General features: G+C 35.6%; 3 protein-coding genes across 4 annotated transcripts in view; 2 read left to right on the forward strand and 1 right to left on the reverse strand.

Moving 5' to 3' along the window:
* LOC148233584 (uncharacterized) overlaps positions 1–1,391 on the reverse strand; it is a 58,777-nt gene extending 57,386 nt beyond the window's left edge. Inside the window, exon 1 of the mRNA XM_088190885.1 lies at positions 1,231–1,391. The gene's annotated coding sequence lies outside the window, so the exon portion shown is untranslated. The remainder of the gene's footprint in view (positions 1–1,230) is intronic.
* Positions 1,392–5,397: 4,006 nt separating this feature from the next.
* Positions 5,398–6,930, forward strand: Ciao1 (cytosolic iron-sulfur assembly component 1). Of its 2 annotated transcripts, none has more exons than XM_088190892.1 (4): positions 5,398–5,456; positions 5,679–5,971; positions 6,035–6,222; positions 6,287–6,930. In XM_088190892.1, exons 2-4 carry the CDS (start codon positions 5,701–5,703, stop codon positions 6,833–6,835), a joined length of 1,008 nt encoding a protein of 335 aa, XP_088047018.1. In that variant the 5' UTR covers positions 5,398–5,456; positions 5,679–5,700; the 3' UTR covers positions 6,836–6,930. The 2 variants fall into 2 exon arrangements, with proteins under 2 accessions (XP_088047018.1, XP_088047019.1); XM_088190893.1 differs by having other exon boundaries at positions 5,689–5,971.
* On the forward strand, positions 5,398–12,382 carry LOC148233587 (NIF3-like protein 1). The gene is made up of 6 exons (XM_088190894.1): positions 5,398–5,456; positions 11,155–11,360; positions 11,434–11,565; positions 11,642–11,818; positions 11,891–12,084; positions 12,160–12,382. The coding sequence occupies exons 2-6, from the start codon at positions 11,167–11,169 to the stop codon at positions 12,339–12,341; spliced, it is 879 nt and encodes a 292-aa protein (XP_088047020.1). The 5' UTR covers positions 5,398–5,456; positions 11,155–11,166; the 3' UTR covers positions 12,342–12,382.
* Positions 12,383–12,930: the final 548 nt, after the last annotated feature.

Raw genomic sequence — 12,930 nt, forward strand, 5'->3', positions numbered from 1 at the left:
GTTGCCATAAGATAATAAATATTATTATAAAATAGTATTATTACGCCTAACGGAGATTATTCTACGCAAGTATAAATTATAGAGTATGTGCGTATACGTAATGTATACACAACACAGCCTTCGAATTATTCATCGCCATTGATGGCAATAGTCGGTGCATTCTTTGGACAAGCCAACGGCACAACCTAAATAAAATAGAAAGGAAAAAAGAAGAGTAACGAACCCAGTAGATCTTGTCTAGATATAATGCAAGTATAGCGTACAGTCTGTTGATAATGACAATATATTATTTAACATCGATAGAATAAGAACGGTGGATCGCCGATTTTAATTAATTAAAACGTTACGTAAGTCATAAACTGGTTTAAACGAACGATATAATTTATTGGCTATTATAAAATGTTAATTAATCAGTGTCATTTCCGACTTTTACTGGAGCATTTTTAATGACATAAGCGAGCAGTAAAATGTATATAAACTCATACAGTTTTAATGTAATCCGTTATTATGATTCATAAAGGAAATACTCTAAGTAGCCGTGAATTTTCACACATTTCAAACTCAAACCTCAAATTAAAGGTCAACGATAATGTATTGACACTATACGACTCATTTTATGTAAATTTATTCAATAGTTTATTGTTATTCCTGTAACGTTCGTTTTTAAACGTTGTTACATGACGGTTAAAAAACCAGATTTTATTAATCCGGTAAGTCGTCGCTTTTCATATTTTATTGCATTTCTTTTAAAAACGGAAATCGAATCCAGTTTTTAATGCATTTATATATGTACTTTTTATTCACCATTTACGATTCAAAGCCTCTAGATCTTAACCCAAAAATATTCGACCATTAAATAATGCAATTCAAATTTATATTTAAATACTGCTAATATTTTATTTTTGTAAACAAACATGAACGAGGGCCCCTAATCTGAGAAAAATCGACCATATATTTTAAACATAATTTATAAGAATTATATTTTTAATTCAAATTTAATTATTATTCCACATATTAAAAATCGACCATAAAGTATTGACGTTAATCCCTCTTTTAAGCGTATTATTTAGCACAGTATTTAAAAGTTTAATTAAGATAACAACTGCAACAAAAATCCCCCTTTGAATGCAAACGTCGCCCGTGACCATGAGTTCGATGCAATCCCTTTACCACTTCCACCACTAACGGTGCTGGAGTTTTTTGTCGGAAAGTTTAATAAACTGCACTTACCGCTGTCAGCAGCCTCCTCGCTTTTGGAATCCTCAGTCCGAACTATCACGACACTAGAACGCGGCGGCGATAGTCGCGAACGAGTCGGAGTCGCTCTTAATTCAGTGGATATTTAGCGAAACGTCCGGACGTGAGTCTCTTTGGGAGGCCCGCGCCTGACTGCTCGCACTCCGTAAGCACAGACCGCCCACCACCCACCACCCACCGCACACAGCCTCCACAGAAATACACAATTTAACTTCAACTAACTCTTTAACCCTTACTCTGGTGACCCTGACGTCTCGTCTATCGATAAACATAAGAATCTAATTTTATTTTTATTTAATATCTTGACAATTGAATATATTATTCAAAATCTATGCCAAACTAAGAAATCACTCTTACCTCATAAACTAGAACTCAAAATATTAGGCTGGGTTTTTATTAAGTGTCATTAAATTCCTAAAACAATAAAGACATTGAGAAACCCCGAAAGAGGAAAATTGCCCAAGAAAATCGCAGATGCGTATCATATTAATCTATTAACACAACGTGAGCTGGTAAGGAAAATGATGATGAAAATGAAAATTCATGTATTTAAAATATTTCATGGATTTTAAAAGGTTAAAACATAACAAATATAGGCCAGCAATGTAATAGTTATAGTCAAAGTGAGGTGATTGTCGGATAGTGCCACGTGCGATGCATATTTCTAATTTATGAAGTATGATAAAACACAAAAATTTAAGGATATTTTCGATTTTTTTTATTAATCGAACATTTGATTTATTCAATTAAATAATCGACTCCTTTGCAGCAGCCGATCCTTCCGATGACTTATTCGTACATTTCGGGCTATAACTTGGTGGATTTTGGTGCTTAGGTTCTCTAACGTTTCAGGTTTGTCAGCATAGACACGACTCTTACCGTAACCACAAAAATAGCAAACGACGTCAAATCGCATGATCTTGGCGGCTGGTTGACGTCACCAAAATGTGCAATAATGCAACCTGGAAATTTTTCACGCAAAACATCTAACGTTGCACCAGATGTGTGCCAAATTGCGCCATCTTGTTGGAAACACGTGTCTTCCACATCAATATATTTGATTTAGTACCAAAAATAATCAATTATCCTGCGCATATAACGCTCACCATTGACTGTTACAATCTTACCTTCATCGTTTTCAAAAAAGTAAAACCCAATGACGCCGCTTGAGCACGATGCGCACCAAACAATCACTTTTTGGGCATGTACTGGTCTCTTGTGAATCACATGAGGATTTTCCTCGCCCCATATGTGGAAACTTTACTTATTAACATACCCAGAGTGGTGGAAATGTGCCTTATCAGAGAAAAATATTTTCTTTGAAAAATCAGCATCAACTTCTTGCTGCTGTAACACAAAATCTGTATAAATTGCAAAAAAGTGATAATTGTTTTTGCGCCCTCCTATTGACCAAAATTCGGTTTGAATACACTTTGACCCCTACTCTCATATTAAAAGTCCTTAGTGACGTCGATAAGGATAGCTAGCATATTTTTAAAACTTAGTGTAATATCCAAATGCAGATATCCGGTAAATATTCTTACCTGTCCCTCCCCCCCCCCCTTCAAATCACGTCACTGTTTACTTTTACCAATAGTTTTTATTTTATTTAAAGCATTGAAAATATTAATGGCTAACGCAAAAAATGTTTCGAGATAGTCAACTTTAAGGTTGAGCGGAAAAAAATATATAATATTTTAAAATATATTTAGCGCAAGCTAAATAAATTAATAAAATAATTAAATAGGTCAGTTAAAAATAAACATATCTAATATGACATTCAAGGAGTAATCAATGATACAATTGTATTCAAATTAGATGGTTGTGTTACTACAGGATAGTGGAGTTAATTTTTATAGCTTGTGAGCACATTCACAAGGAAATTAAAGACTTACATCACTGGTTGAAAATCATATATAAGAGTTTCCTAATCAACTGTCATGTCATTATTTAACTGCTTAGCAATGCTTTGTAATATAAGGGATTAAAAATAGTCAAAGTCCTTCCCATAAATAACTACAACAAAATTGTAATTGTGAGATATCGTTAAGTAAATTTGAGACTACTGATGAAGACATTCAGAAGATATTCAAAGAAATGAAAGAATATTACGAAAATGTAATTATTGCAACAGGCATCTCTCTAACATATCTAATCATGTAAATATAACTACAATAAATATCCTCAGTGGCTATATACCTGTGTGTCATTGTCATCATCATTACACATTAACCAAAGATGTTTCCTTATTAGTTATTACCAACATTTAACGTTACATTTTTCTTTAAAAGGCTCTTAAAATTAAGAAAATGCACTGTTTTGTTGATTTGTTTTAATAACTGTATTGGACGGGTGACAATAAGACACGTATTAGTACATACAGTATTTTGACAAATGTGCCAAATTAGTTTACTCCATTTTTCGTATTGTAAAGGCAAAATCTGCAATTCTTCGACGGTGTTCGGGATACTGATGCACTTTGGGGCTAAAACGTCCCCACTTGCCGACTCGCTCATGACTGTCACCATCCGGCTTCTTAATATGCTGGCATTGCACATTGACCTGTTTAATGTCAGCTACGAGGAGCTGGTATGGTTCGTATAATAAAATTTTAATTTTCTTTTTGTTTTTGTTTGCTTCATTTTATGTATTATTTTAATTACATATTTTTTTGTGTATTGAAATATTACAATGTATTATTAAAAAAATACTTTATTTGTTGTAACTTATCAGAAGAAGTTTTAAATAGTTTTTGTCTTGTCTCTTTATTGTTAAAGAGGATCTGATTATAAATATTGACAAATATATCTTGAAGTATAGCTGCTGTAAAAAATTGCTGGTAAAATGGCCTATCCCTTGTCTACAACTCATTTAAACTTAATTAGGCCGGATTTTTAGCAGCAATATAACGTCGCCGACGTCTTGAGGAAGGATGGTGTTAATGATCTCCATACAAAACCATGTTTTGCTACGAGTATTTCTTCTTTTTTACGTTCTCATTAGTCGGTTCTGAGTCCGTATCATCCAAATATTCAATAAAATCTTCTGTGTACGTACAATATCACCGTTCATTTTAAACTCAACATCACTATCATATTCATCTTCATTATTATGTAGCGATCTGCATCAATCTATCGCTCGAAAACTCACCCTCGACCAATCCCATACGCAGATCAATCGATCAATCAGAGAAGCCAGCCGAAACATATAAATACTGGGTCAAAAACCCCAACCGCCACTTCGCCGGATAAATCACGCTATCTTCCCAACAGGAACTAAGATCAAGATTTGCCGAGACCACTATATACAAATCAAGACCCGAACTTCTAGCTCAGACATCGATTCCCAGAGAAACCTAGCCGACTAAAATCACTACAATTATTACTTTTTCTAAAATTAGAAAAGATTTTGAAAATATAAACAAAACCTAAAAATTACAGCAAAATAAAAAGTCGAACATACCTAAAATAGTTCCTTTTAGCACCCCTGCACGCAACGTCACCCCCAACCGCGAAGTACACAATACGACCGAGCCCTCTATTTATTACTAATCAAAAAGCGAGAGTGAGATGCAAAGCATGTATGCGTGTGGTTGTTGTATCCGTTTACAAAAATGTACCTCAGAATACGTGACACAAATGCATACGTCTGATTGTACTGGTGAAATTATCCCTGATTTTTGACAAAACATTTCAGCTGCGCCGATGAGTGCTTATTATAATATATTAAAATTTTATTCAATGCGTAAATATAGTACGGAGGAATACTTAAAATCCCAACCCAGTATTTATTATATTTATATAGATATTTAAATTATTAGAAGCAATGTGTACTAGCTATACATCACAGATAAGAAAAAGTTAGGGTCGACTTTTCCTCGAAAGGGTAAGTTAAATACATATGTTGGAAAATAAAATTGTTTATTGTCATTAGTTTAAACTAGCGCTTGAAATTTAATAAATATCACAAAATATTTGAAAAATGCAGTCATGTTTTCTCTTAATATTTTCACTTGCCATATTTAATTGAATAAAATATAAATAAGTAAAAAGCGGCAAATGTTTATTTTTAAAAATAGTACATGCTCAAATATTCACTCGTCATGAATGAAATAATTTTGCACACTAGCAACATCTTTTCGGACTGTCGTCGAGTTGCACTGCGGCGACTGTCATTCGTGCGGCGCATCATTTTTTACTGTAAGTCTTTAAAAATTGAATTGTACGATGACTTTAATCGATAAAGTCCAACTTGACTTGAAAATCGTATCTATTACGCATGAACCTCGCCGTATTTGTTTGTTGGTTATAATTATTTCGCTACAATTGAAATGACCCTCGCGTTCGCTTTTCTATCTAATCTAGTGCAATTGACCGGTAGTTCTTGTAAAACGGGTCGGTGTTGTTTTAATATGTTTATAGTGTTTTACAGAACTACCGGCGGATGGGTAGGTTGCAACTAGAGCAGTGTCTGTCGGGACACAAAGGCCGCGTCTGGAACGCGGCGTGGCATCCGACGGATAACTTGCTCGCCACTTGCGGCGAAGACAAGACCATCAGGATATGGGGCAACGATAACAAAAAGTGGATCAACAAAACGATACTGACCGACGCTCAGCAGCGGACCATCAGAGAGGTCTCGTGGTCTCCGTCGGGCAAGTTTTTGGCTTCGGCTAGCTTCGACGGGACCACGGCCATCTGGGACAGAAAAACCGGTAAGCTAAAGCCCCGCTCCTAAATAAGAGCACCGCTAGCGGTTGATCGTTCCTATTTTTTAGGCGAATTCGAATGCAACGCTACTTTGGAAGGACACGAAAACGAAGTGAAGAGCGTATCCTGGTCGGCTTCCGGTCAATTACTAGCCACTTGCTCCAGGGATAAGTCCGTCTGGATATGGGAAATCGTCGGAGATAACGATTATGAATGCGCGGCCGTTTTGAACGCTCACACGCAAGACGTGAAAAAAGTAATGCGATATTTGTAATGCGGTAAAAAATAAATCAGTTTCTGATTTAAATTCATATTTTTAGGTGGTATGGCATCCCACCAAGGAGCTGTTAGCGTCCGCCTCCTACGACAATTCCATTAAAATATTCAAAGAAGATCCGTCCGACAACGATTGGTTCTGCGCCTGCACGTTGCAATCGCATCAATCCACAGTCTGGAGCATCTGCTTCGACAAAACTGGAGAGCGACTCGCCAGCTGCAGCGACGATCAAACCGTCAAAATCTGGAAGGAGTACTTGCCGGAGAACGCGCAAGGAATAGCGACTCCGGACAACCAATCGACGTGGAAGTGCATTTGCACTCTGTCCGGCTATCACACGAGGACCATATACGATATAGCGTGGTGCAATCGAACCGATCTGATAGCGACGGCTTGCGGCGATGACATTATTAGAATTTTCAAAGAAACGCCCGACTCCCAACCCGACGAGCCCAGTTTCGAACTGGTGTGCGCGGAACACGGCGCTCATTCGCAAGACGTCAACGCCGTCAAATGGAATCCTAAAGAACCGAATCAGCTAATTTCTTGCAGCGACGACGGCATCGTCAAGATATGGACTTATGTCGAATAAAGCACTTGTTATATTACTATATTAGGACCAATATATGGATATTTTATAGATTTTTAAACTTATCGCTTATAAAAATGTAAATATATACACAAAAACACGTTTTATTTAAACACTTGACCATTGGACTTTACACCGCTTGTTCCATATTCCATGTAATTATCATATATTGTACATACATTGAGTAATAGAGAAAACTGCAATTTGTGGAAAAAATAATTATTTTTATAATTAATTATCAATATATTTTTTTCTATAAAGTGGTAACAATTTTGTTATTGTGATATATATTGAATCTACTGATGAATATAGTTTATTGCTAATATTATCTTATACACAATTCACTTATACGCAAGCTGAACCAGTATCTATTCTATCGCGTTGTATATTAGATTGATGATGCTAGCTCATTTTTCGAACGACTTGCGACGTATTGGATCTAGATAGACGAAGCGAACGAATTTTGATACAATCGTGGAAAATCTGCCACTAACGAATATACTAAATGAGTACTTGCGACGTTTTGGTTCTGAGCGTTTCCAACCAATCACAAAATAGAATTCAAATAATTAATATAAGAAAAAATATGGCCGACAACCAAGAAATTTTTCATTTGATTTGACATGTTAAAATCTACAAATTAACTACATAGGTACGTTTTAACTATTAAAATGTAATATATGTATATATATATACACAATATGTGTGAGAATTAAAAGTAAACATTGATAAAAAATACAATATTTTTGTGCAGCTTAAAAATTAGTATATCAAGTCATATCATATATTGTACATATAAGACACTATGAAAAAAGAGCATTAAAATAACTAAAATAGGAAAAAGATGGCCAGCATAATGTCAGCTCATAATAGATGTGATTTTTATTCAGCTTTTCACATATATTCGTTTCGTTTGGCTAAATATAATCTACAAGGTATGTTTTAACTATAAACGACATTGATCTTTGGAGTCAACTGCGGGCTTGATGGCTCAAAATCTAATGTTTTTCCTATAATTGCCAAGTATATGATTCTTTAGTTAAGCAAATTAGCATCATAGTTGCTCAAGAGGAATACTCACCTTTCTTTCCAGGGTGGCATGGTAACATTCCTGTGTTATAGATTTTTACAAATTGCAAAATAAGTAATCACACTGTTCTCTAAACCATAAAGAACTAGGTATATACATATAAAAATATAAGCTGTGTGCAATATATATTTCTACTTATAATTCATAAATGCGATTTTCAAGTGTCAACCGAACAAAAAATTGGACTTTTTATGTCAAATTTTACATAAATACACCCATACCTCGCTATACGGCCCCTCTTTATACGGCCTTTCGCTATAACGGCCCTCTTCAATTTCATTTACGGCCTAAAATGTTTCGCTATAACGGCAAAAAAACTTTTTTTCGATGTCGATTTTTAAAAAAAATTTAAAAATAGATTTAATTTGCATAATTTTAAAATGAAAGGTGAAGCAGCTAGCGCCGATGAGGCCGCATCTAAGGAATATCCCAACATTTTAAAGGGAATTATTGAAAGAGGTGGTCATAAACCTGAACAAGTGTTTAACGTAGACGAAATGCCTGATTGCACGTACATTTCAAAAACCGAAAAATCTGCGCCTGGTTATAAGGTGTCTAAAGAACGATTAACTTTGCTACTAAGCTAAAACCACTTTTAATATATTTGTCCGAAAATCCAAGGCCTCTTAAAGGACTAAATAAAAATCAATTACCCGTCATATGGAGATCCAACAAGAAAGCTTGGATGACTAAAGCTACTTTAGAGGATTGGTTCAAAAATCACTTTTGCACAGAAGTGAAAAAATATTTGCGAGACAATAACTTAAGCAACAAGGCTTTGCTAATTTTGGATAATGCACCAGGGCATCCTACTAATTTATCCGAACTATCTGAAGATGTCATGATTGAGTACCTTCCGAAAAATACAACAGCTCTGATCCAACCAATGGATCAGGGTGCAATAGCCACTTTTAAGGCATATTACCTACGTCGAACTTTCCGACAACTTATAAGGGAAACCGATGGTAAATCTTCAATTAAAACATTTTGGAAAAACTATAACATCAAGGATGCTGTTGACAGCATCAGTGAATCATGGAAGGAATTAAAATTAACAACAATGAACCATGTTTGGATCAAAATATGGCCAGAATGTGTAAAAAGTACTGATGCAGAAGTTAATTGCCTTCCTGAAATTAGGCAAAACATTTTGGATCTAGCACATGATCTCGGCTTTGAAGGTTTGAACGAACGTGATGTGCTTGATCTACTTGAAGCTGATAGGGAACCCCTTTCATATAAGGAACTCATTCAGTTGCAAGCAGAACTGGCATTTGATGAAGAGACAGCGCCTGTTTTATTCAAACAGCTAACATCAAAAAAATTGTCAAAAGATTTTTCCTATTTCGAACAAGGAATAAACATCTTCCTTGAAAACGATCCTGACGTCGAACGTAGCGCTAAAGCTTCTCGAGGAATTAACTTAGCCATTAGCTGTTATTAATCACTGAAGAACGAAAGAGACAAAAAGGCAAGACAAACAACGTTGGACAATTTTTTTAAGCCAGGCCCATCCTTACCAGCGAAAAATGAGAGCGACAGTGATCTGCAGGTTACCATTTCTTCATCGTCTTCAGATTAAAGCCATTTTAAAAAAAATTATGTATGTATTCATACACATATTTTATGTAACATGAAGTTGTTTCATTTTTGTTTATGGATTATTGTTGGTTTTTGGAGTCTGTTATTATTTTATGTACAAATGTATGTATTTGTTATGTATGTATTTTTGATTTAAATGAAATAAAAAGATAAAATGCATTTTAAATGATAAACCATGTTACATATTTAACAAATTCGGAACCGATCACATTGAATTTGTATTAGAATAATTGATTCGTTATACGGCTTTTCGCTTTGCGGCCAAGTTTCGTGGAACGTATCTAGGCCGTAAAGCGAGGTATGGGTGTAATTAAGTATGTTAACAATTAAAATGTAATATACACATACGTTTTAATTTAAAGTTAATGTTATTTTCGTATTAATAATTGCAATGTGTGTGATTCTTTAGCTGATAACATTAGTATTATATTTGAATTAAAAAAATATTATAACATGATATATATATTATTAAATTATAAATGGGCAATAAATTATTTATTTTAGAAATATCTCGCTTGCACATAAACTGTTGGTCAGAAAATGAAGCCCCGTGAATTACTCTCAACGGTTATTTTTAATTGTATGTAGGATGCGAAGGCATTCAGTGTGACGAACAAAGAATGCCCAAATGTTGGTCGAAGGGTAGCAAAAGGCCTGAAGTTGGCGTTGTTAACGGAAGCTGTATCTGAACTGCTGATATGCGAATGACAGATGGACCAATATTCAGCGTTACAGCAGTAACAACACTATAAAAAAATGATTTTGACCATCTGTCAAAATAATTCTGATCTCAACTGTATTAAAATTCTTATCCGAAAAATACGAGCCTTAAATTAATAACTGAATGAACGTAACCAGTGAATATCAATCAAATACGCAGAAAGAAAATATGAAAAAATGCCTTTTATATCATTTATAATTTACCATGTTGAGAATAGCTATAAAATATTGAATATCAACAAGCAAATACCGAAAACATATTTTTTAAAATCAGAAAGTATCAAAAGTAAAATTCAAAATAAATTTACACACACTCACTAGCTGCAGTACATATTTAATGTATAGTAGAACCCCCAACAACACGTTAAATTGAGGATGTGCTATTCGGATGCACGTTACTTTATGTGCGAACAAGCCAAAGAAAGAATATCTCACATATTGCAAAAAATTATACGAGTATTTTCTAGACCAGTGATGGCGAACCTTTTTGAGAAGTGGGTCAAATTTTGTTCATTATTTTTTTTAGAAAATTACAAAATTAGCTAGCTAATGTCCACATGGAAATATTTTATTATAAATTCGACATTGGATATATATACTTTATTTTTTTAATATTTTTAATTGCCTGTTCCCTCTTTTATGATATAAAAAATAAGTTTATAAAAATCAACGTGTGGGTCAGTGTCTGACCTGCGGGTCATAGGTTCACCATCACTTTTCTAGACCCTCAACTACTCGCACCTAAATAGCACGTCCCCAATTTATCGTGTTATTGGGGGGGTTACTGTATTTATAATCCCGTTGAATTTTGTTTATGTTTCTCTCATAAACAATTGTATTTATTTAGTGTGATTACATTTGTTTGCAGATTATACTCGATAATGTTAAAATAAAAGTAATATCATTTTAGCTATCTACTTTGATGCTGAAACGCAGTATCACTTTAGCTAGAAGTATTAACATCAACACAAAAGTGATACGCAACATAAGCAGAAACATGGCGGAATCGAGACTTCCTCTCAAATTCGTCGTTGGAAAGTTACAAGAATTCGCACCTTTGGTTCTTTCGGAGAAGTGGGATAACACAGGCCTACTGATCGAACCGTACACCCATAGGTAAATAGTGCGAGTGATATTTTAAAATAGACAAAAGAGGTGCGAAAATACAACTCCCGAATTATTTTCACAGATTAATATCGAAGATACTACTAACTAACGATCTTACGGAAGACGTTTTGGAGGAAGCTATCAGAGAGCAAGCCGAGATGATCGTCACGTATCATCCGTTGATATTTTCTTCTTTGAAGACGATCGTTCAAAGGTTTACGTTCACATGGATTATTTATCTATGTATATATAATATGTATGTACGTACTAATAGAGAGTATGTTTTGAAGCAAGTGGAAAGAACGCGTAATCAGTAGATGTTTAGAGGAGCGCATCGCAGTCTACAGTCCTCACACGAGTTGGGATTCGGCTAACAACGGAGTCAACGATTGGTTGGCGAGCTGTTTGCCTCAACACGAGAGACAGTTTATATCGGAAGGCGCTCTTCCCGGTACGGGGCCGGGACGGTGAGTTGGTTTTATGATAATAATAATATAATACGACTAACAAAATTGTAAAAATAAAATTGTAAATTGCAGGTTGTGCGTATTTAAGGCAGTCCATTTATTGAAGGACGTCGTCGGAAAGCTCAAAGATCACCTTCGTCTGGAACACGTTCAGTTGGCTCTAGCTCGAGACCATTCCCACGAGTCAGAAATAAAGTCGGTAGCTCTATGCGCCGGATCTGGTGCGTCTTTGCTCCGCGGAGTGAAAGCGGATTTGTTCATAACAGGTATCGGTATCAGTATTGGAATATATGTATATTTTATATACTGTTTGAAAACAAAACATACGTGACGTGTTTCAGGTGAAATGGGCCATCACGAGATTTTGGAAGCAGTTCATTGCGGCTCTTCCGTCGTACTGACCAATCATTCAAATTCGGAACGAGGATTTTTAACCGAGTTTCGAGGCATTTTATCGAAAATGCTCGCTACGGTAGAAGTAAAAGTGAGCGCGAAAGACCAAGATCCGCTCAAAGTTGTCTGATCGTTTTAAATAAATAAATAAATAAAAAGTAGATTGATAAAGAATTTTTGTTATTTATTTGATACAATCTTAGAATACAAGTCCATCAATCTGGGATTCGGTTTTACGCAATCCAATACTTGAAGAAACGCTTGAGTATGTTTGCCTTTGCGCATGTTGGGAGCTCTTTTAAAAGAAACGAACAATAGATCTCTGTATAAACGCCGCATGCAAAAGGAATAGAAGAGTTGCTGTTCCGGCAAAAAAGTATCTTTCAGTCCGCCCTTGAAGGGTTTGTAAAACAACTCGCCGCTGGCGCCGACTACGTTTTCCAGTTCCTTCCATTGTTTAGGGTCTAAGTCGAACAGAGCGCCGACACAGTGGCCTTCGAAAAACACGCTCACCTCTCCTAAGGCGTCTACGACTTTTAACAAAGCCGTCGAACGCGGCTTTCCGCAGTAGTTGTGCAATTTGACGAATTCGACGCGAAAGTAGGGGAGCGCGCCCCAACCGGTGGCCCCCATGCGGAGACGCCGAGCGCCGCTGAGGCGAGAGGGCGGCTTCGACTCGAAAATATTCGATTCCATAAATCCACTTTGAACGTCCAACC

This window comes from Plectrocnemia conspersa, unplaced genomic scaffold (genome assembly GCF_051122295.1).
Source record: "Plectrocnemia conspersa isolate PC_06_02 unplaced genomic scaffold, ASM5112229v1 ptg000008l, whole genome shotgun sequence".
NCBI classification, from domain to species: Eukaryota; Metazoa; Arthropoda; class Insecta; order Trichoptera; family Polycentropodidae; genus Plectrocnemia; species Plectrocnemia conspersa.